At 43.4% G+C, this 24332-nt stretch overlaps 2 protein-coding genes across 3 annotated transcripts in view; both read right to left on the bottom strand.

The window, feature by feature from the left end:
• Positions 1 to 147: 147 nt before the first annotated feature.
• On the bottom strand, positions 148 to 6348 carry nod2 (nucleotide-binding oligomerization domain containing 2). 2 transcript variants are annotated; one of them, XM_019866759.1, is made up of 10 exons: positions 5653 to 6348; positions 5319 to 5442; positions 3194 to 4928; positions 3038 to 3121; positions 2293 to 2376; positions 1962 to 2045; positions 1804 to 1887; positions 1181 to 1264; positions 1026 to 1109; positions 148 to 263 (listed from the first exon to the last, which is right to left on the bottom strand). In XM_019866759.1, the coding sequence occupies exons 1-10, from the start codon at positions 6073 to 6075 to the stop codon at positions 191 to 193; spliced, it is 2859 nt and encodes a 952-aa protein (XP_019722318.1). In that variant the 5' UTR covers positions 6076 to 6348; the 3' UTR covers positions 148 to 190. The 2 variants fall into 2 exon arrangements, with proteins under 2 accessions (XP_019722318.1, XP_019722319.1); XM_019866760.1 differs by lacking the exon at positions 5319 to 5442 and having other exon boundaries at positions 5653 to 5831.
• A 9871-nt stretch (positions 6349 to 16219) lies between these two features.
• The window catches only part of nkd1 (NKD inhibitor of WNT signaling pathway 1), a 30190-nt gene continuing 22077 nt past the window's right edge, over positions 16220 to 24332 (bottom strand). The window contains exons 5-10 of the mRNA XM_019866784.1: positions 22796 to 22881; positions 22519 to 22614; positions 20657 to 20804; positions 18471 to 18552; positions 18136 to 18269; positions 16220 to 17683 (exon numbers count right to left, since the gene is read on the bottom strand). Of these exons, the coding sequence (XP_019722343.1) occupies positions 17148 to 17683; positions 18136 to 18269; positions 18471 to 18552; positions 20657 to 20804; positions 22519 to 22614; positions 22796 to 22881 (1082 nt within the window). The 3' untranslated portion in view covers positions 16220 to 17147. The remainder of the gene's footprint in view (positions 17684 to 18135; positions 18270 to 18470; positions 18553 to 20656; positions 20805 to 22518; positions 22615 to 22795; positions 22882 to 24332) is intronic.

Here is a 24332-nt window from a genome sequence, read left to right as displayed (position 1 = left end):
CATCTGCACTACATGCATAAAAGTGTTTGTAAAGACTAGGCAAGCAAAGTTACCACATAGAATCACAATGGCAGGTTACATTCAGCAGAGACGACACACACTATATATGTGTGTGTGTGTGTGTGTGTGTGTGTGTGTGTATATATATATATATATATATATATATATATTTTTTTTTTTTTTTAAAGCATCAGAAGATGAGTCTTGATTCACGACGTGTCATCTCCACCACCTCCTCAGGGCTCAGGTGATTGTTCCTCAACCTGCAAAACAAATGCATCGTCAATTGCAAGGAGCTTGCATTGACTGCATAGGACAAGGATGGGCAAAGTGTGGTCGGCGGGCAAGATCGACTCGCTTTTAGCTCACCGGTAGCTAGTCACACATAAAAGGAATCAAGGAATTTTATTGTCAAACCAACGCATATTTCCTGATGATATGGTACGAAATACGATACCCGAGGTTCCAGGTTAACCCAGTAAGTCCCAAGACTTTGGACAATAAAAAAATCTATTGTTTAATCTATTGAAAATACTAAATTTAAAAAAAAGTAAATGAAAAAAATGTGCTTCAACATTTGCCATTTTTGGTGAATAAAATGAAAAAAAATAGTCAGGGACATTTTACATATCCATTTAAAAAACATTTGATTTAATAATTAGATTTGCTCAAATGATAACATTTGAATTTGTAATTGAAATAAAGAATTGTGCACATCAAAGTCTCTATTTTATTAAATATTTAGTTTCTTGCACACATATTGTGGTGGTACATGCTGCTATTCATGCAGACGGAGAAGGTTCATTAACCAGCCACGGCCGGGCCCAAGTCCAGACAAAAAGTCTGAATTGTATCAAAAAAGGGCAGCTGGTGCGAAACTACCAAAGTAGTCATGGCATTTATGAGCATAATTTCACTCGCAACAACAACTAAAGCATGAGAATAAATTAATTTGGTTATTACAATACAAAAGCTCATCATCCCAAGCATTGGCCATAGAGTACAAACAGTGTTTATACGCTCACCATACTGACTTGATACGCTTGTTACGCTCCAGAGCTTGAACTAAACAATCCACGCCCTCTCTGGTGATGCAGTTTTCGGTTAACCTTGTACAGTGAAGAAGAGGAAGAGGAATGAGTTGAAGGGTGGAGCACTTGCGCAAGGAAGCTAAACTTACCACAGGTCCTCCAGTGATGTGCCACTCTCGAGCATCTTGGCCAGGGCACGAGCTCCGGCGCTGCCCACGCCATTGCCCACCAAACTGTCATTAGAAAAATATAGCGGGTAGTTACATTGTCAAGTCAGGTTCAATTCTCACTTTGGTCAAAAATTTAAAATCGGCGACTATTTGTTGGGAGAGATGTTTGTTGCCTTCTGTCGAGGAAACCTTGAGCAAGGCATTGTTTCTACGACAATCCCAATTCAAATCTCTCTTTGCTAGCGTGTGATCTGATTTTTGTGAGTGGTGCACAACACGCACAAGTATATTTGGGAGTAGAATTTACCCTTGAGGTACCCATATTTAAATAGATATTTTTTGAAAGGAATTCAACATTTCTGTGTTGTTTCAGCCCCACACCTTTCACCCAATTCTCTTATTTTCATATTTTTTTTGATCTTTTGAGTTAATTCCACCATCCTGTACACAACAATGGTATGGTCTTTCATCATCAGCCACAAAACAGGAAGTGGCCATCTCGTGTACGGACAATCCAACCAACACATTTTCACGTTCGGTTCTGCATTGTTGAATGCAAGCTGTATTGACAATGCATTTGACCTGCGAACAGAAAGTAATACCTTAGCCATGCTAACGTTTTGCTGCCCTCCAGAGCACCAGCAATGGCCTCTGCACCTGAATCGCCAATCTTATTGCCCCAAAGCCTGAACAAATTCAATATGACACAATTAAGATGCATCTTGTTGTATATCATTTAGTATATAGACCTCTAACTTACCCCAAATGGGTCAACGAATGGTTGCATTCCAGCCCCTTAGCCAGCTGTTTGGCTCCTTCCGATGTTATATTGTTGTTGCCTAGCCTGAAACGAAGGAGAGCACATAGAGAAGATAGACAGTTTTCCAGTCACATCATGCAGACCAGGTCACAGCCGCAGTGTGTGTGTGTGTGTGCGCGTGCGCACGCGCGCGCGTAGGATTGTTTGATTACCAAAATGGCCTAGCCTATCCTAAAATTTGGATCTCCAACATGGCGGACAAACAAAGACTGATGATCGTGTGATCAAAATCTTCACCCATCCCCAAACACACCATGAACACTGCACAAACCTCAAAGAGAGGAAATTCTGCTTGGTCTTCAGCAGATGAGAAACGTGTTGCGTACAAGCGTCAGTCAGCCTGTTGTTGAAGAGTCTAATAGGGAACACAGTGGTTAAGACGTGATTATATTCACCGATTTAAACAACCAAGTTTTTTTGCTTTTTTCCTCTACCATCTAATGTGGATGGAGCACGGTATCAACGTTTGATGACCATTTTAGAGATTCACTATTAAAAAGGGGTGCGAGAGCACATTCGTGGAAAAAAAAAAAAATGCCCCTGACACCAGTTTCACTGCAGCATCTCACGTGGGTGGAGCATGGCGTAAATTTCAAGTATGCATCAATTATCTGCCCCAAATCATGTTCACCGGTGAAGATAAAGTTGAGTTAAGATGTCTACCATGACAAAGCAAACTTTCAAGGACCCATGCTTGGAATTGAACATGAAGTGGGCTATTCCGGATTGATGCAGCCATTTTAGGCGACATCTAGGGGCACTTTGGTGAACTCCGACAGGGGAATTGCCCCAAATAATCTGAAACAAGTGTTTCAGACAGATAGGTGACTAAATGAAAAAGCCATTTTTGCCTAGAGTATCATCATCTCTATACCATCTAATGTGGGCCAAGCGTGATGTTAACATTTGATGATCATTACGAGGATTTACTATAACGGTAACAGCTAATTGCGATGGGTCATATTGGCAGGTCTGCCTGCAAGTCTACACTGTAATATTATTACAACAAGGCTTACGCAATTTTCTGGAAGTTGTCACACTGGATTCCCTTTGCCACCAGTTTTCGAATCCCTTCATCAGTGATGTTATTATTTCTGAGGCTGTTGAAGGGGTGGAGATACGTTATTTATGTGATCACAAGATCATGACGTATGGAAGCTTTTTATACTCACTAGAGGGACTTGCAAATATGCAAACAGGGAAGGAGCTGCTCAACACCCACATCGCCCACAGAGTTGTTGTCCAGCTCGATTCCCACGGGACTCCTCAGGTGCTTGAGCACGTAAGCCAGAGCTGTGCACTCCACGGGTCCGATGTTACAGTAGGTCATCTTCAGGTGGTCCACCTCCAACTGGCTCAACACCTCCTCGGCCATATTACTCTCCCGCATCTCATAGATGCACTTGATGAGCCAGACAAAGCCCGGCATGGCGTGCATGCTCTTTTTTTCACACTGAACTGGCGGGGGGATGGACTTGAAGTGTTCCTGCATGCCGTTGTGGAGGCAACGGACCACCTGTCGCGCTTTCTTCTCCACGGTGGTTGTCGGGGTGCAGTGCAGCCACAGGTGTCTGTGTCTCTGGGAAAGGAGACCGGAGACGAAAGTGGCTGTGATTTGTGAATTGGGGTTTTCAGCCAGCCCTTGGCGGTGGTCCACAGACAAGCAGGACCAAAAACAGGTGCTACTGAAGTCGGCCTCAAACAGCTTAGCTACAGTGGAGCGGTCCGTGTTGTTGGACAAAACAATGTAAAGCGCAGCGAAGAAACACTGCATGGTCACGTGAAGGAATTCGTACCGAAGACTCTGGGGGAATGACATTTCCTTGCTTTGGGTGAGGAAGCCCGCACAGATTTCCTTGTCCGTAACGCAGCAGGTCTCCAGGTCAGTGCCAGCAAAGACATAACAGGAAGCTTCTACACCCTGGAAAGCAAGTTGACCCAGATGCAAGATGCCACCCAGGTGCTCCTGAAGCAAAGTGGCTCCCTCAGAACACTTCGAGGCGTTTTGGTGCTGCAAAAAGTGCTGCAGGATCATGAGGTACACGTCCGTTATGGTCTGTGGTGTCCCATCTCCACAGCCCAGCAGCTCTTTGTGGCACTGCGAGACAATCCAGCAAAGGACCGGACTGTGGCAAAGTCCAAATAAAGCTGTGTTGGCCTGAATGGATGCCAAGACTTTAGAGGCCACAGACAAATCGTGGTGTTGTTTCTTGACAAAACAGTTTATGCCATCAGGGGAGAAGCCTTTAAGGAAGAGTTCTTTGCGGAGATGCTTCCTCAACGTTGAACCCACAGCCTCCGGACGACTGGTCACCACCTTCCGCACCCCCTTCAGGAGGGACCCCTGGAGCAAGTTGAACAATAGTACATGCACGGGGGCGGGCTCCGTGGGGCAGCAGACCCTGCGCTCGTCCGAGAAGCTTTGCTTTAGCTCATCAAGACCGTCAAATGTAATGACCACGAGGTGCGGGTGGTCCAGAATAAAGCGAAAGATCTCGTCCTGGTCGCGGTCGGGCCAGCAGCAGTGGTGGAAGAGTAGCTTTTGGACCGACAGCTCATTGAGTTCCGAATTCAGCTTCCGACAGCTGAAAGGGAAGAGGAGGACGAATTCGGGGAGGGTGGCCCCTCGAGCCCAGAGAAGGTGTAGCCTCTGGAGTAAGGTGCTCTTACCACTGCCGGCATCCCCGGATATCAGGACCGTGTCTGCCTCCTGATTCACATTGCCCGCTGTACCTATGATGTCTTCTAAGCCCAGATGTCCTTGATCCTTGCAGTCCTGAGCCAGCTCCAGCTGGCCTTCAGTGTAGATGTCATCAAGCAACATGTGTCCAGTTCCTCCGTACGTATTGAGGAAGCTGGACTGGGCCGACACAGAACTGCGCAACTTCTTCTGATATATAAGGAGCTCTGTAATGGAGAGGTACACAAGGATTGATGTGAAGAAGGACTTAAACACTGTCTTGTCATTTTACCTCCTGATGACACAGCATCAGGAGAAAGCATCAGTATGTTGCTCAAGGACACTTCAAAATGGGTTGAGAATAGAACCCACAACCTTTGAGTTGGGAGATGACCTCTCTGTCACGTGAGCCGTGCTACCCTTGTTAAAATATTGCTTGATATTAAAATAAAACGGTGGTGTAACTGCTGAATCCGTTTGAACTCTGTTGCAATCCAAATAAGAATAAGAAGGACGTAAACAGACCTGGGGCGAAGTGCATAGTCACTGTACACTGACTCATATCTGACTAAATGATGATAGAATGCTGATATGTACTGTATGAAATGATACAAAACCTTCGGGTGTGGTCTTCTCAGATTTTAGGTTGCACCCAGACTGTTGCTTTTGCTCAATGTAGCGTAGCACCACGTTAGCTGCTGACTCGCCTTTCGAGCTCACATGATCCAACAAACGTCTGGCCTGAATGAGACAAAAGCTAATTTACACAGTGGTTAACTTTTTTTTTTTTTTTACACTTGTATGACAGTTTAAGAAAGCTAACACATCACTTTTTAAAAATACACTGATAACCATACAATGGGAAACTTAGAGTGACAATTTCACACTGTCCCACATTCACACACACCGTGGTGCCATGTTCATGAGTGTGCATCTAAACGTTTGTGCTACCTGCTGCGAGGGTGTGTGTATGGGTAAGCGTACGTCTCCACAGTCCTCGTGGGTGAAGCATCCCGATTCCAACAGAGCTTCCAGAGCTCCGTCCATGCAGCTTTGGAGCTCTGCCACCAAGGTGGGCCTTCGGGTCAGAAGCATCCCGGTGACACGCCCCGGGTCTTCAGGCCGGACCTCCCGGATTGCCTCGGTGAAAGCCTGGCACGCGGCCTCCCCCTTGGCGTAGACCAGGTCCAGCAGATGCCTGGCGTTGGCATGAAGCGGCCTCCCCTGCACTCGCACGTTGTGGTAATCCTCCCATGAAAACTCCCCGCAGGCCAGGAGGACATCCAATACCCTCTCCAGGGGCTCGGGCGACCCGCTGGCACATAGACCACAAAGGATCTCGCTACGTTGCTTCAGCACCAGATCCTGGGCCATGGTCACCTTCTTGGAACACACGGCACGGTCCAGTGGATATCAGCAAGGACTGGACATGGTGTCATAGTGGACGCTCTGAGCTTAATGCTCGTGCCGCGGGTCCATCGTCTACATGCCTCATGCCTGTTTTCTAAGACGGAGCTTCCTCTTCTTCTTCCTCAATCCGTAGCAAAGTGAAACTGTTTCAAAGTTTCACGCACAGAGGCTTTATTTAGCACGTACGCACTCACACACACCTCCCCCCATACACACACGCTGACATATACAATTCTACACTGTCACACACACATGCACTGACACACGCAAACAAACGCCGACACTCGCGTGCTCATATACACGCGCACACGCACGCACGCAAACGAACACTGAAAAACGCGTCCTCGTACGCACGCGCACACAGTAAAATATTCAGGGATCGACTTCCTCTTTCTGGATCCTCTCTGGCCAAACGGTCCTCGACATTCAGGAAGTACTTTTGCAGCAGTGCAAGTCACACAAAGTGATACAAATACAGGTACGCGGATAACATCATACCAACTTTGTTATTAAGATACTCTACCAGTATAATGAGATCAATACTCATTTTTTTTTCTTGGGTATGCCCTTTTCAACAAATATCGGAGCATAAAGCCTTCTAGTCAAACCTTCAAGGCTATTGTTTAGAAATGTAAATGTGATATTTCATTACTTTCTTTTAGATCCAGAAAATTTTATTTTTTATTGCAATTCGTGAATACACACGTAAGATTTTCGAATAAATAATACAAATAATCAGTTGCCTATGTGGGTTCTCTATAATGAACTAGAAAAAAAACTACGACAAAGAATTGCATTATTGTTGACTTTCCCTTTAAATGTTATTTTACTTACATTATTAAGCGCGTTGTTACAGCTGCCGCTGTTGTGAAAGCGCTATATAAATCAGCATGTATTGTATTATTTTTACTGACAAATTGTTGCCTACAAAATGTGTATTGAAGGGAAAGACGGAAGAAAAAATATTTTTTTGTAGCTTTAACATTTTTTTAACAGAGGCCATTTAATATATTTATGATAAAAATCCAGCTAAACTACTGCGCTCATTTATGGATTCCGTTGGTGTGGGCTGTAAAGGCAAATTAGGTGCAATTCGGTTATCAGGCCACTTGATGACGCTGTTGCATTACTGGTCAACAATGGTAGCTTTGGCTCGCACACTTCGGTTTGAATGTCCATGTTGCACGTGTATGTATAGCACTGCTGTCGTACTACAACATACTGTATACTGTATGTATTAAAATTCAAGCTACAACTTTAAAGTAACATTTTTATTCGTCGCAGACGTGAAAAATTAAGTAAACTTGTGTCAAACAAATACAAACTAACACTACTCAAAATTGTATCACACATTTTTTTTTTCAAACATTTTCTGCATATCTGTTCTGTGGTTATCGTGAAGACTTTTTACCATCCAAACTTACACTTCCTGTTCTATGGTTATCATTAGTTTTTCTTACATATTTTTAACCATCACAGTTAAATTTCCTCTTCCATGGTGATCGTCATACAGTTTTCTTTTATTAGATTTGAGAGTTCATTTTCTGTTGTTCTGTTATCATCAGAATTTTTGCCATTCTAACTTTATTTCCTGTTCCACGTCTGTCATCACACTTTTCCTGTTTGCCATCAGTGGTCCCCTTCTGACGGCGCTTAAGTCTCACAAGAGTCTCCAAAATCTTGCATAATGTCACACTTGATTTCCAACACCACTTTTGCAATCTGGAAAGTCACATCACTTGGGCCTCTGCCTTCAAGGTCACGTCCAGCTTTTCCCTGACCTTCAGAGTGTTGTGACTTGAGACTTGTTGGACATTCACGACCGCGTCTCCCCTGCGCAGGACCTTCTTTCAAGTGCGGCCCCCCCATGTTACAGAGGCACCTTGCAGCTCAACATCCCCCCGCGTTCACTTTGTACCTTCGACAGCACGCCGCCACATCAAAGCGCCGCCGCCTCCAGCTTTGATGTTTTGCCGAAATAGAGAAAGCGAGAGAGTGTGAACGAGAGAGTCAAAGAAAGAAAAAGCTAGCCGTGATATAAGGGGCTGTCAGGGACATAATTCAGGATTAGCTCTCATACACAATGCTGGAACACTCTCACATGCACAACTGAAATTCTGAAAAGTTCCAGAGCAAAGCAACCACTTTGACGCGATGGCTAAATCACAATCGCGTCAAAGCCAAAAGATAAGTGAAACTGCAGCATTAACGTAAGCAAACTTAACCAGAATGATCTTCTGATAGTGGATGTGGTAACAATTTTCGGCTAAGTTGTTGACCTTTTATTGTTGTTTACTGATTTATCCAAAACAAATTTATAAAATTGAAATTGCAAGCTAATATCATTTTCCATATAAAAAAATAAATAGGTTTAGAGTGAAAAAATGGGCCATCCTCACTGGATGGTTCCTTTAAGACACGAGGATTTTTTTTTTCAATTATGAAAAAAATGTATAATGCCTCCTTCGTTTGTAACAAAAATATGGAATAATAAATCAATAAATGGTCACCACACGTCATCTACAGTTGAGTACAGAAACCATGATTTGTTTTAACCCCATACACTCTAGTTTCCTAATTGAACACACCCGAAAACAGTCCTAAGTGTTTTTATTTCTTGCCCCCTGTCAGCAGACATAAAAGGCAGGCCCCTGCCAATTAGCATTAATTCCTCTCCCCCCAACACCATGCTTTGGTTTCCCGTTCTTGAGTAAGCGGCGTATTGCCATCATTTGCATTATCTGTGGCACATCGGCTTTGAAGTCGGGAGGATTGGGCGGAAGAAGAAGGCTCCGCTTATTATCCAACGTGGAGAAAAAAAAGTGTTCAAAGGCCATAGATTGAGTGGAACAGATGTACATTAGCATTGCTCCTGTGCTGCTAACACTTTGGCATCTTGACTGTTATTTTTTTTTGGAGTGAATTTTGCACCCCGCTGAGTTGAATTCACATTTCAAAGATGCAGCGAGTGAGACATACTCTCATTTACATGAACATACCTTTAAGTCAACGGAACGGAAGTCATCTAGCTAATTGACAAACTACCTTACCCAACTGACTGAGTAGCTAGCCAACTAATTGACTGACTGGCTAATTAGCTGACTCCCAAGTTAAGTAATCAACTAGCTTGCAGGCAAACAACCTAACTGACTGAATGACTAACTTACTACCGAGATATCTAGTGAACTATCGTTCAAGCTAGCTAACCAGCTACCTCACCAAATGACTGACTAGCTAGCAAGCTAGGTAACGGACTGAATATATATAAATAACTAACTTACCAGTTAAATGACTAGTTAGATGCCAGATTAATTGACTAACTGACTGACTTGCTAAACAGCTATCTGATCAACTACCTCACCTAATGACTGACAAGCTAGGTAACTAACTGACTGAAGTAACTAACTTCACCTCACAAAATGACTGATCAAGATAACCGTATAATAACACAATACTAATTATAATTCTTCCATTTTGGAGTCAGGATATAACAGAATGAGGAAAAAGTGAGCACCTGTGAATTTCCTTGTTTTTGCATATATTTATTTTTTTATGCTCATGTGACAGAATGTTCACTTAAATCATCATCTGTATAGTTTTAATGGGTGACAGTTTGACTTCCACAAAATAACACTATGGTGTTGGTTCACTTTGGGCCATTTTTATGTCCTTAACATATAAGTGTGTTCAATTTAGGCCCGTGACACTGGAAGTGTCAAGAGATTTAAGTGCTCTTAAGGTGTCACTTTAAACACGCATTTATGCATACAAATGTGCAGAAATCTACCACAAAAGTGTACGTTTGCAGTGTAATGGCTAACAAATGTATCATGTCAGTCTAAAAACAGCTGTGAAACTGTTTGGTCTTGCTTTAAAAATCTCCATATTTTACCCTCTTTGTGGAGGTGGGGGAGACCAATCTTATGGCCCGGAGCTGGACGCTCTGCGGTAGCCCTGGCCGGAGATAAGCTGCTAAAGCTCCTACATGAAAGCAGCGAGTGCTGAGCAGCTGTGCTCACACATTTGGAATCACGACAGCTTTAGATGCTGTTAATACATGGGGGATTTTCACATTACCAACCACACTTAAAGTGGGGTCACATTTTTTTTTCTTGAATTTTGTCCCTCCCATGATGTCTCAACAGGGACACACTTTGACAATGAGCACGGGGTTACGCTGCGACATGGCTTGGCTTCTACATGGTCACGGGGACGACTCAGCCCGTACTGGATTTGGTATGTGCTTCAGAAGGTCCCCGGTTATGGAAGTGGGTACTGTTCTTCATCACATGTGATGATTGCATGTCGCAAGTCTTACAAAAAAAAAAATGAATGCGTAAAGTCAATTTCCCCTCTAGGGCCACAATTATAAGGACCTTCTCCTTCCTTATTCTTTTAGATGTGTGCACATGAAAGCATTTGCCTGAAACCAAATGCAAAGAGGAATGTTTGCTACAATGAGATTCATTGTCTCTTTTTGAGGGTGGGTCTGGGAGGGGTTACACTTGGGCTCTAGAGGGCACTACAGGGGCGTCATGTGTCTGGCAAGAACTCGTTGAACTTTGGTGACAACCCGAATACAACAAGGAGCGAGCACTAACGTATATAACCCTTAATGAATAAATATCACAAAATATATTACCGTTTTCCATGTTATATTATTGTTATTCTGAAAACTTGAGGTTCCAAAGAAAAAAACGAGGGCAGATTCGGAACCGGCGCACAATAAAAAAAAAAAATCTAAAAAAGTTTACTTGCATCTCTGATTAAAATATTGAATCAAAATTTGTTGACCGGTGCAGATAATATACTCAAGTGGCCGATGGAGGAGTCACCATGTTGGTGATTGCTGGTGTATAACATGAACAGAAAACAACAAGGTCGGGATTATTAATAACAGGTTGATACTTTAATAAAAAGGTACGTGGCCCCTAAACGCTAATCCACCACCTCGGCACAGATACGCTGTCCAATAAATTAAGCAACGAGTCAGCTACATGAGTTGAAGATGTTATGGCTACAAAACATTAGGATGGGGGATGTAAATTGGGGTACACTTGCGTCTTTTAACAGGCAAGTCAAGTCAAACGTTACTTTACAATAATATGTTCTATGCGGCCCCACTAGTCGAAGCACGGCATTCTGATTAATATTGCATTTGTGGAACATGAATCAAGCAGCAAAATCCACCAATTTTTATCCATCTGCGGGGGCGGCCATTTTGCCACTTGCTGTTGACTGAACATAACATCTCAGTGCCTAAGGCCTCAGGTAAGGACAAATTATGGCTAAGCTATTTTCTGGATTCGGTCTTGTGACGTTGGAAAGTTGAGTGCTTGGGTATGTTATGCTAAAGAAAACGTTTGACTTGACTTCTCCTTTAAAAAGTGGAGAAATGGGTGATTAGCAAGGAGGAAAGAAAGTGGACACTAGACTGAAATGACAGATTTGCTTCCTAAAAAAATAAATAAATAAAACGCAAGATGCTCAAAAGACATTTGCAAACAACTCATCCCAACCCTCAACAGATACTCAAGCACGGATCCATACATTGCGCACACTGCCGTTTTCGTTATATTTTCGACATGCTTCGGTCATATCAGCATGATCTGACAAAATGCCTTTTGTTGGATATAACCAGGCTCTGTAATGCCTTTTTTTGTGGTGGGGAGGGAGCAGAGGGTGCACTAACTTCGCTGGGATGTTGAAATGGTACATGGATGAAAAAGTTTGCAATAAAAAAAAAAAAGGCAACAATAAAAGCTCTGAATTGTTTTCGGGTGATAAATGTTTGTGAAAATGCTGCTCTATGAACATGAAAGCATTTAGGACTGTGCTGTCGGGTAACTAAGTGAGGATCCACTTTTCTAAAATAAGATGCTTCTTGGTTTCGGGCGTGACTGATCGCCTCACCCTAAATTCCTCGCTAGTGGCGACCAATCAGACCACGGCGTGACCATTTCTAAGCTGCGACGACATATGTGACCACAAAAAAAGCAAAACGGGTTGAGGAAGTCAACGCATGAGGCCCAGCTGGATACGGCTCACCCACCCCCTTTTTCTGGGAATGGCGGTGCCTCCGCTTTAGGGTGGCCTGCAGCTGTGAGACAAACGCGGTGTGCGGCATTCCTGCTTACCCTCAAAATACACGCTGATGGCAGGCTAGGCGATAAAATAATAAATAATAGGGCAAAACATTCATAAAATGAGCCTGACAGATTATTCTCTTCCAGTCGGATACATTTTTTAAGACAGTGTCAGCTGCGTTTTCAACGTGGGGTGCGTAGGAAGGACAGTAAGTATGGCGTCAACTGTGTCGGTATTTTGAGGGTGATGTGTGGCTTTACAAGTTTGCAGTTTGTTTTTCAGAGAGTGTGCAGGAGGGCATCAACTCTGATAGAAATTTGAAGGGAGTTTTATTCAGATATTTGTTATATGTGTGTGCAGGAGAGAGGGGGTGCGCCAACATTTGTGATGATGAAGATGTGCTGCTCCAAAGGTTGGCAATTTTAACCTGTGTATCAAAAATAACCCAATTTTTTTGAGAGTTGTTCTGTAACCATTATGTTTTTTTTTTTGGTCATTCTGTACAAAACAACCCATTTTGGGAGGCCATTTTGTACGAAACAAACCAATTTTAAGGGGTTCTCATTGGTTATTCATTTGACTCAATGTCTTGGATTACATGAATAATTCAAAACATTGGGTCAAGATAACCCAAGTGGCAGTTGCTCCATTTTTTTTTTTTTTACCCATAACTCATTTAGGTTATTTTCGACCAAAGTGTTTTTACTGAGGGTGGCAACGCGTGTGCCGATAGTTGAGATTTTAAAAAGTTAGCAATTAAAGCATTTCTAACTCTTTGTGAAGGGTATTTTTTTGGGGGGATAGGGGGTGCGTCAAACAGACGGGATGTTAAAGGGGATTTTAGAGCCCCCAAACAAACTGCTCTATTTGAATTCTACTGTGAACAGTGGAGACTTTAGCTGCATTAAGCGCTCCAGGAGGCTCGCGGCATGTGGTCGCTCCGCAATGTGGTGGGCGTCCACGTTTATGGTACATGCCTGTCACATCATGGGACCGGCAGGTGAACGGACAGGCAACCAGGGTGGGCTGCAGACTGGCAGGCCACAGACTTTACTGGATACTAAGACACCCCCCCCGGCGTGGGGAATGGAGACAGCCGAGGAATTTAGACAGCTGGGAGAGTCACAACACAAACAAACTGTTGTTGGTGGATACCACATGCCGAAACAGTCCATAGTGTTGGGGGGGACAAAAAGAGTGAGAAGCCATGAAAACAATTTTCTAATCAGGCAGTTAAAAGAGATCCACTGTCACACTCGTTTCAGCGTTGGCTCAAACGCTGAATGTAAAAAAAGCTTTGTGTCACTTAATGTCCGAAAAGCGGGATCTATCGTCATGTGTATGTCTCTACTCATTACCACTTCAACCTGTGAAGATACTATAACAATCGCAGCAATATTTTTGATTTTATGAATGTTAAGCCTTTTTCTGTCCGAAAGCGCTCACGATAGACAAAAGGCTTGACGTCACTTAATGTCCAAAAACGACCAGCCTTCATCACCAAAATGTATGCGCACATCTGTACTCATGCCGACGTCAACCTTTGAAAATATCAAAACAATTGCCCGAATATTTGGGAGTGTTCTCTCCATAGAAAAAGCTTAACTTCAGGTCATATCACAAAACCGCCATCAAACTTCGCCCAAATGTCTGTTTACATCTCGACTTATGCACACTTCAATCTACATTAATATTGGTAACGATTAATTGCGGTTCTCTGACGTTAAGCAGCATTCAGCTTTTTCAGGAAAAAGGTTTAACGTTCAAAAAATACTAAATATTGGGATGAGCATCCTCATATTTTCAGAGGCTGAAGGTCAGCACTTGGGAGGAGTGTACCAAGAAGATGTGAATGAAAAAGTTTTCAATAAAGACATTTCAGAATTTTTGGGAGAATGCGCACAGGTGAAGGGGGACTGCGGTCCATCATTTGAAAAAGACAACTATTTTTTTTGTTTTTGTTTTTTGAGTTGGGTGGCTGAATTAGAAGGTGGCCAAACAGTGAAGAACCACTAATTGTGAGTCCATGCTCACAATAAAAAAAAAAAAAAAAAAAAAAAAAAGACATTTTGGACTCACACAATTAAAATTGAAACAATGACAATATGCAGCTGGAAAAAAAAAATAACGAAAGCACGTCTGAGCTTGTTTTCAATCCAGGTCATTCATCAGAGCGCCTAAAGCAGATTGCGCTTCTGATCTCACCTGCGATTGATCACAAGCGTTGTCTTTGAACGCATCACAGGACTGACACGTGCAAGTCACGAGTCAACATTGTGGCAGCGGCTTCAAAGTAACGTTTGATTTTTACTCGTATGGCGTCTTGATGAAACTGCACGGATGCCTTTAAACCGCATAAGTTAATCGGGCAGAGTAATGTATCCTTACCAATTGTCATATTCAGTGATTTGCTTTATAACTGCTGTGGGAAACGGAGCTTCTGCTTCATAAATATATTACCATGACTCCAGCATCACAAAACGAGATTTTCCCATCCCATTAAAATATTTGTGAAAAAAATCAAATGAAATCAATAAAAACAGGTTAAGAAAATGTCTATTTCTTCAGTCAGTTGAGAACACGTCTCACTTCTTTCAGATTGTGACGTCAACATTACGAGAAACGTTTGTTTAACCTTTTCAGGGGTTACTACGGTGGACGGCTCATCATGTTATGAGGTTACAGGGTGCATGAAAGAGTTAAATACGTTTTTTTCTAATGATATATTTTAACCATCCATCCATTATCCGAATCACTGATCCTCACGAGGGTCGCGGGCGTGCTGGAGCCTATCTCAGTTGACTTTGAATGGTAGGCAGGGTACACCCTGAACTGAACATGTAATTTTATTTTCATATTTAAGAACAACCATGACAGACAACGTAATTATTTTCTCTCTTTTTTTTTTTTTTAAACAAACTATGAATTGTGTGGAACCACAATGAAAGATTGTTTTTGTGTATGTATACACACAAGTGCACACACGCACCTACTTCCTCGACATACAGTACAAAAGATCTTTGAGCAGTCACATTATATTGCTTCAACATACTTCCTTGACACCAATTACCACTTTCCAAAAAACAGGGCTTTGGCACCATTTTATAGCATCTCCGGGTCTTATAAAAGAGCACTAAACATGACAAGAACTGCAATTTAGTAAAATTTTCAGCGAATAGCAGAGCCTCAGTTCCTCAAAAAAAAAATGCAAATAGGTGAATACTGAGCCACAAATGGGTTTTAACTTTTCCATCCTTCCCTTTAATAATGTATAAAATGATGTTATCTTTTTTTTAATTGCTTTTGTGTTATTTTTGTCCTTATTTTTGCTCACGCTGCTACGATCCCGCTGATGTCCTTTGAAGTCAAGCAAAAATTAGCTCTTGAATGCGAATTGCGTTATTTGTCAAAACACTGTTGAGAGATGGGACTTTAAGTCATTTGGTTGTGAAAAAAAGGAAGACTAGAAAAAAAAAACAGTGATCATGTGGTATAAAAGTGTAAACAGATGGGCATGCGAGATTAAACCAGAAAGAGACGAGGAACGAGAGAGAGGGCGTCACTGTAATACAAAAGGATTCTGCACAGTCGTACAAAAGTGGAAGCAAAAAACACTTTAACAGCGTCGATGCAAAGTTGTCACATTATCAATAAAGCTTATAAAAATTAATAACAATATATAGAGATATATATATATATATATATATATATACCTTATATACAGTCAGAGTTAGTCAAGGTAACGAGCGCTACTGCAGATTGAAAAAAATAAATGAAAAAAAGTGAAAATTAGGATTAAATTAGAGGTAGCAGCAGATTCAGGATTTTTTTTTTCCTCAGCATTTTCCTTCCAACATTTCGGGATACTCAAATCGGATTCTTCATTTTCCACTTTAAATACTTGCACGGCCACAGAATGTTTTTTTTTTGACAGACACAAGTGTCGCAACACACATACGCACACACGCGCACACACACGCACGCACGCACGCACGCACGCACGCACGCACGCACGCACGCACACACACACACACACACACACACACACACACACACACACACACACACACACACACACAGCTTCCTTCATAAGTGTTCATCCCTACATCACAGTCTTGCTTCGGCCTCTTGGCTTAGTGGTCTGGAAAAGTTCTGATGGGTTGGCCCCGGCACCAAACCAACATGGGCACCACAACCGTGTAAAAAAAAAGGGCTACTAGCTTAATGAACGGTGGGTCCCTCTGTGGTCCCAGCCATGATCCTCCTCAGTACTCTAGTCCTGAATCCTCTAATAGGTTAATAACACTGATTTATCTTCTAATGGATGGCCCGTCATCCCCTCTGACTTCCTGTGTCACCCTCAATATTTGGGTCCGCATTTCTTGTGTCAAGGAAGATCCCCAGAGGCCACAGGGTGGAGAAGCCATTGAGGATTGTAAAATGGTGATGGTCCCACTCCCGTGGGTCCTCCCTATGTTTCAGTCTCAAACAGCTTAACAAAGGGTCCCTAAGTGGCGTGGCCGTTCAGAACTCGTCCAAGTGGCGGAAAGGATTGTGGTGGTACTCTCGCGGGTCCACGCCTACTTCCTGTGTTGAAGAAGCTCCATCACGGACCCCAAGTGGGGCATCGTTCTTGATGAGCCAAAGCACTTTCTTTCGGTGTCCAGGATGTTTCCAAAAGGACCTAACGTGGGCAGACACTCGGGGGTGGTGGTTTCGACCTTAAGGGTGCCAAAGTGGGGTGGCTGTTTATGACTGGAAAAAAGAGCGGTTCCCTAAGCATCACAAAGCTGGACAGGAGACCAGGACTAGGAGAAGCGATGGTGGCAATGGTGGTGTTCATGGTGGTAGTGGCACTCTAATCCCAACTCAACTACCTTGGTCAGCACCCCCCTCCCCCTTTCCTATGTCAAAGAATCTCTAACAGGGTCTCAAAGTGGGGTGGGTGTTCAAGACTGGTAGAAGTGGTGATAGTGGTGGTGGTGTTCGTGGTGATGGTGGTGCTCGTGCCGCTGCACAAGTTGTGCCAGCCGGCCCTCGTAGAGCAGAACCCCGGGCATCTCCCTCACCTGCTCCTTCTCCACTCCGGGCCCCACCAGGGTGCCGAGTGCCCGGCATGCCTGGTGGTCCTTGGAGCGCTGCTTGTGCTTGCGGTAAGGGGCGGCCGACTGGTGAGGGGGCGTCTGGCTGGGGAGTACCGGGGGGGCTGGGAGACCCCTGCTTCGCATCACCCGGCCGCTGATCTGAGCAGGGGGAGTGCGGCTGTGGGTCTTGGGGGAGCGAACGGCGGCTTTCCCAGAGTCTTGGCCTCGTGTCCGACCGAGATTGAGGCCCTCGGGAGGGCTGACTTCTGTGGCAGCTTGCAAACGGCGATGATGGTGAGGCTGCGAATGATGGGAGTGGCCGTTCTCTGGCTCGTGGGATCTAGAGCGGGTCTGGTTGGACGACCGGGTCTGGGGTTCTGCCTTGGTCTGCTCTGTAGTCGCTTTGAGACAAATACACGCAGGGTGGTTATTTGAGGTGTTTTTTTTTTCCCCCCGACTCCCTCACCGCCGATGACTCGTAAGCCACCGTGATGAAGATACAGTGCCACTTTCAAGCAACAGCCAGACTACACTGAATGGAACATTATCATGTCGAAATGCCCACATCCCCCAAGGGTGTGATACCCGGCTAGCTAATTTGTCAAAAGTTAAGCAGAGCCGCTTTTAGTTTTGTCAGATGTACAGGTTAGCATCAGTTCATAGTTTTTGCTTATTATAACATTTTTGAAGGAGTGTCAATGCTCGCATTTTTTTCACTTTTCCTAACATGAATCGGTTCCTAAAACTCAGAAAAGATCTTCAACACTTAGGAGTTTTAAATTAGGTAAAAATGTTGTATGTCGCCCAGATGTTTGCACTAGTAGTTCCGGAGCATGCAGGAGGGTCCACTCACCCGTTCCAAAGCGGGATGTGTAGTTCTCGATGCCAGCCAGGTCCAAATAGTGGTTCCGTCGCTCCAGGTTCTCGTCCACGCAGTGGCGCTGGCAGCCCGGCTGGGCGTGGCCGTGCTGGTCGCTGTGGTGGCGCCTAGGAGGGGGGGAAGCACCACCAATCATTTTGAGAGAGGTTCGTCACAGACCAAACGAGTGCTCCCTTGTGATCAGGCAGCCATTGTCGGAGCAGATGGGGAAAATCACAGGTCTCAGAAACAAACACACCAAGTAAACATTTTCCCAGGGATAGGGTGACTGATGCAAAAAAGTACAAGAGGCAAAAGTGCAGATTTACCGTATCAACGCTCGACTTTTCTTGTCTGCGCCCTTGGGGTCTTCGACACACTTGTCATTTCTCTCCCTTGGGTGGGACACATCTGTGTCGGGGGAAAAAAACAGAAGGCTATTATCAATGAGAACAACACACACACACACGCGCGTATACACGCACACACACACACACACACACACACACACACACACACACACACACACACACACACACACACGCACAACATAACAACAACAACTACAGTCACACAAGAAGAAAGCAACCTTTGTTTCGGGTTTTTACTTTGAAGATCTACAGAGGAGGGGGAAGAAGAAAAAAACAACACTGCTTCATTTATTCAATTTTCAACTCCCGGCATCTTCTAAATTAAATATGGGAAGAATAGAGTTAGAATAGACTTGAGAAATAGTTTAGCAATAAAGACGCCAGATCTGACGCAGGCTGAAATTAGCATAAAGGCGAACAGGCGATGTCGGAATCTCTTGAGGTGTATTTATAACTGTAAAAACAGGACAGAGGCGGGTAAAAATACATGGATGTATATTTTTGTGCTACTTTTTTTCCCTCTCCCGAGTCGTCATAAAGAAAGGTGAACATCATCAGATTTTTTTTGACAGCTCGCTTTTCACTCATATTTTTTTTGATAGTTTTATCCTCATCTTTGGATTTTTCGGGGTTTTTTTTAACACTTTTTGGTAACTGATTGATTTGTTGTTGTTTCACAAAATTTCTTCCCATTTCGATTTTTTTAAAGTCCTTTGACAAGTATTCATGTTTTACAGTTTATTTCACTCACATTCTCAGCAATATTTCATTCATTTTTATGCCGGCACTTCCTTTTTTTGACATTTTTATTTTATCATATACTGAGAAGTTTTCCACAAAGTTTCTGTATTTTTGGGGCAATTTATACAGACTTCATTTTAGGAAACTTTCACATGTTGGACCGTTTTCACTCTTGATTCTTTTATATTATTTACCACAGTAATTTTTGACCATTTTGTCTCATTTGTTTTGTACATTTTCTTCAAGGGAGGCTTCATTAATTTTAAATGTGTGGCTCGATTAATAGGGATTAATTGCTTTAACCGTGGAAAAGATAAGTGCTGCATAGGAGCTGAAAAATGCATCTCTATATTGATATATTTCACTTTTATAGCAACATTTTCTATGCACAGGTATATCCATGTTGGGTCCAACAATACGTAAGAGGTGCAGTTTACTGCTGGATAATAGACACACCGTAGACAACAAGGAGGACACAAAGAAAAACAATGCCTAAAAAAAGTTTTGTTGAGCCCATGGTATGGACAAGGACGGACAGGCACGTGCGTGGGACAAGTAGTGATTTACAGTTGTAGTTGACACACCCAATGTAGGTGATATTAAAAACCAACACCGTGCCGAGTATTTTTAACGAGCAAGAAGTGGCAGATGAGCTTAAATGCCTGGGGGAGGATCTCTCTAACCTTCACCATCAGTGGCAAAGGCGGCGATATTGTGGGGCATTATTTCCATAAGGTGAGCGGAGCACATTAATTACATTTTTATGACATCATTTCTTTTTCGCAAAGTTTCACTTGTGGACAATTTTCACATTAACCATTTTCAAACAACGCTTCATATACTCTGTTTCAAACTTCCAGCAACTTCTAATAGAAGCAGTGGAAAAAAGTATTCAGAAGAGACGGAGAAATTAATGAGGATGCCAGCTAGATCTGACGCAGGCTGAAATAAGCATAGGGGCGAGCAGGCTATGTCGGAATCTCCAGAGGTGTATTTATAGCTGTAACAACAGGACAGAAAGAAGCGAGGGAACACAGAGAGTGAAAGAGAGGGGGGGGGGGCAGAAAGAGGTGTGACCCCCCCAAATAAAACGGCAATTAAAAAATATTGCTATTTTTTGATGTTCCACTCATTTTTCCACAATTTACTTTTTTTCTACACTTCCATTACTAAAATATTCAGAATTTATTTTTATTACTTTCACAATTATGTTGATTTACTGACTTTTTACTACTTTAACAATTTTCACTCATTTATTTGGAAATTTTTACTGATGGATTTTTTTGGAGGGAAAACAAATTCTTGATAATTTTCACAAGAATGACAAACTTCTTTTTGTCATTCAGTCCATCACGTTCCCTATGATGAATTTAACAATTTTTACACACAAATCCAAGGGGTACCTGCGCTGCCCTGCGTGCAACTCCTCCATCTCTGGCTGGAGTCTGGCGCCACTGACAACTTGACCCGCAAGGTCTTACTGCTGCTGGGAGAATGGTTGACAGAGGCGTCCACCACCTCGTATATGGTGTGGAGGAGACTTGTGATGTCCTGCAAAAAGATGGTCACACAGAGAGACATGACTTTTTTTCACATTACTCTGCCAATTTTGGATATAGAGTGGAACCTCAATTTTACGGACAAATACTGAGCCGATTCTCTGTTCAACTATTTTGTGTCCTAACGACATCCATTACAGTAGAAAATGGTACATAGACATACAACTAGTGCTCACTTCCTCTCTGTTAAATCTGGAGTCTGTTGGTTCCCGGTCTGTGAAATCAAGGTTCCACTGTTCAGTCTGATACACATGGTCTCTCTGTATTGCGGACTTTCAGCTACAGAGGGTGGCTTTGGAACATATTCCCTGTGATAAACGGGGGTCCATTGTAAACTGCTGCCAATTTAGCAGCAACAAAAAGAGCTAAATATGCAGGAATGAGTGCACATTTCAGTTCCAGGTACAGACACCAAGGAGAAAAACATCTTCTGTGGCGTGACAACATGAAAAGGAGCTAGAGAAGAAAGAAAGCGTCTGCCGTCTCGTGAGTCAAGGAGCCACCGGCAACAGCTCCACATACACACAACACAAAACTTTCTGGGTGTTCTCTTCAATCTCTACAGGCACCAAGCACGGCTTCCCTGGCAGCAAGGAAAGACGAAATAGGTCTGGAGAGGGTTTCTGACAGGAGACTTTTCGTTTGGGTGTGGTGGCTCCACATCAGACCTGTGTGTGTGTGTGTGTGTGTGTGTGTGTGTGTGTGTGTGTGTGTGTGTGTGTGTGTGTGTGTGTGTGTGTTTTTTTCCCCAAATCAGCAGCATGTTCCCATAATGGACATCATGTTGCTTTTCTCACTGGATACTTCAGCATTACACTCCACAATCTCATCTTTGCTGTGGTGGCCCATTTTTCTGTTGCTCTCAATCTCCTCTGCGACAAAAATGCATTTTTGTACCGAGAGAATACAGACGAGCCGAGTTTTCCGTGTGTGTTTGTTCGCGCCAATGCCATGTTGAAACGGTGTGTGGCGCACTGAATATTTCCCGCACTCACCACGTTGGTGAAGGGCCAATTTGGCTGATCAATGTCGCACCGGGGGGGATCCCACGTCAAAAGATAGCTTTGTGGATAGAACAGATACCTGATATATTATGTTTTATTAATAATTCCATTTCAAAGGTTGAATTGAATGATTGATTTAACCAAGGATGCAGCTGATTTCAGCAGGTGGCTAACATCATGAGGAGATGTTTAAGGCAAAAAAATCTTTTTTTTTTTGTTGTTGTCAAAATATGACTTAATTCCTGCAAAGTGTTGATATCGTTCTTTGTTGACCCATTTACATCCAATGAACTAGACTTGTGAGTTGTGAGGACTTGCTAAATGTGCTTAAAGGTAAAACCACAAACTCCACATTTTCCACTTTGCTGCGGCAGCCGGTCTTCCTCTGTCTCCACACAAACCGAGAATCGAGAAGAATCTTGTTGATGCTCGCTGTTGTTGGTTAGCATGTCACGAGACATCCCCCCTGAAGGATTTAAGCCTTGGTGGAGGTATGTGCTCATTCTTTGATGTTTTATTCGTGAAATAAGATGACTTTAAACTCTACAGCTTGATTAATAAAAGAAAATCCCAGATGTTCATGTGGGTGGGGATGTCTTGGCAGATGTTTGTCTGATTTACTTGCTCATTCATCGATCAAAGACTTGCGCCTCCAGAGTCTAAGCCCATCCAAGCCCACCCTTCTGGGAAAAGACAGTTTACCTCTCTGGTGACTTTCCCGTTGTTGTCAAAGTCATAGAGGGTGAATGTCCACTCCTGACGGTTATCCTCCTCCATGGACACAGCGCACTCTAGCTCCTGGAACAGCACAGCCACATCAGTGTGTATGTGTCTCTGTGTGTCAGTGTGTGTGTGTGTGTGTGTGTGTGTCAGAATAAGTAGGTGTGTGCGTGTCTCCGTGTCAGTGTGTCTGGCCTAGTTTCCTCTTCGTGGAAGTTAATCGTGGTCCCGTTGAGTGCGGACAAAGTGAGAAACTCACCTCAAACTGGACCTGCTTGCCATCCCGCTCCTGCATCATCTTGTCCTCCAAGCAGCAGCTGTCTGTCTTCTCCGGAGGAAGAGCCACTGCAGACATACAGTATAAACAGATGAAAATAATCAGCCTCAAATGGTGTGCGGCCCTGACCTGAGGATAGGTTGTCGCATGTGTACCCGGAGAAAACCGTGTTTTCATTATATTCATCGATTCATTATCTGAACACTTTTATCCTCACGAGGGTCACGGGCATGCTGGAGCCTATCCCAGCTGACTTTGAGCAGTAGGCGAGGACACCCTGAATTGGTTTTAATTAAAAATCCCTTCCAAAAAATTATGTATTATATCCAATTAGTTTGTCGGTGGAACCTGGTAGGTCCAACCTATTGTGTGGGTCTGCTAAGCAGGACTGGTAGAGTTCCCTGTGAGAAGGAGTTTTGAAGTCCAACGTTTAGCAGAACTTGGACCACATTCCATAGCAGGCAGGCGGCAATGAATCTGAGTGGACCATATTGCGTGCCGCCATTGTTGATTGAGGTAGCCGACCCAAGCTATGGCCCTAAGGTAGGTAGGTGACTGTTCCCGTCGATAGATACCAGTGGTCAGGGATTCCGTCTAGTTGAAGAAGGCATTCTATTGAGCCTTTTTGGCTCATGGGACTCCAGAGGCAGCTGATGGCAACCGGAACAGTGCCTCTGGACTTGTGATGGGACTGGAGGGTTTGTTCCATTGTTCCAACTGTAGTGGGGCTTCACTCCTCAGCCTCCGGAGAAGAAGGCCTGGTGGGATGATTACTTTCTGTCTAATTATGGCTGTTTTGGCTGAACAAAATATTAGGAGCAGCTCTCAGTAAAAGGCTGTGCAGTTGAACACTTTTGCAAACCACTAGCGTAATAATAGACGTCATGTACCAGCCTAAAAACACATAGGGAGGGATTTTTTTTTTCTTTTCAGTTATCTTTCGCTAATTTAGCAGACACTTAAATTCAGGACCTGTTCACAGTTCGATACTGACAGAATTGAGCTTGCCATAAAACTGTGTCCAGTGATTTATTTTATTTTTTTACAAGCACTTTGCAAAGTAAGAAAAGAAACAATTTTCTGTGCATTTTTTTCAACATTTTTTTTAACAGGTGAGTAAAAATTAAAAGTACAGATTGTAAAATCTGTTTGAGGACAGGAGTGTTAGTACTTTTACTAGAGAATTTGCTCACAGAAGTATCTGTACTTCTACTTACGGTAAGTACTTCATGTGAGTACTTTTGCCACCTCTTCAGACCACACCCCCGTCTCCCTCTCTTTTTAGCCTCTCCTCCCATCCCACTTTGAAGTCCCTACTCTCCAACCTTCTGGATGAGGATCAGTCCGGTCCGTGGAATAAAAACAGAATCACTAATTAATAAGCCGAGTCAAATTGGAAACACTGTTTGTTTGCGCGCCAGCCGGGGCAGCAGACACAACACGACGGCCCACTTTCTTCCTGCGCCATCCGAAAGCGGATCAAAGCCGAACCGTCTGATCATCCCCGTTGCGTCGGGAG

Source organism: Hippocampus comes, unplaced genomic scaffold (assembly GCF_001891065.2).
Source record: "Hippocampus comes isolate QL1 unplaced genomic scaffold, H_comes_QL1_v1.1 scaffold82, whole genome shotgun sequence".
NCBI lineage: Eukaryota > Metazoa > Chordata > Actinopteri > Syngnathiformes > Syngnathidae > Hippocampus > Hippocampus comes.
The sequence above is the reverse complement of the archived record's forward strand: the minus strand, read 5'-3'. Positions and strand labels throughout refer to the sequence as shown.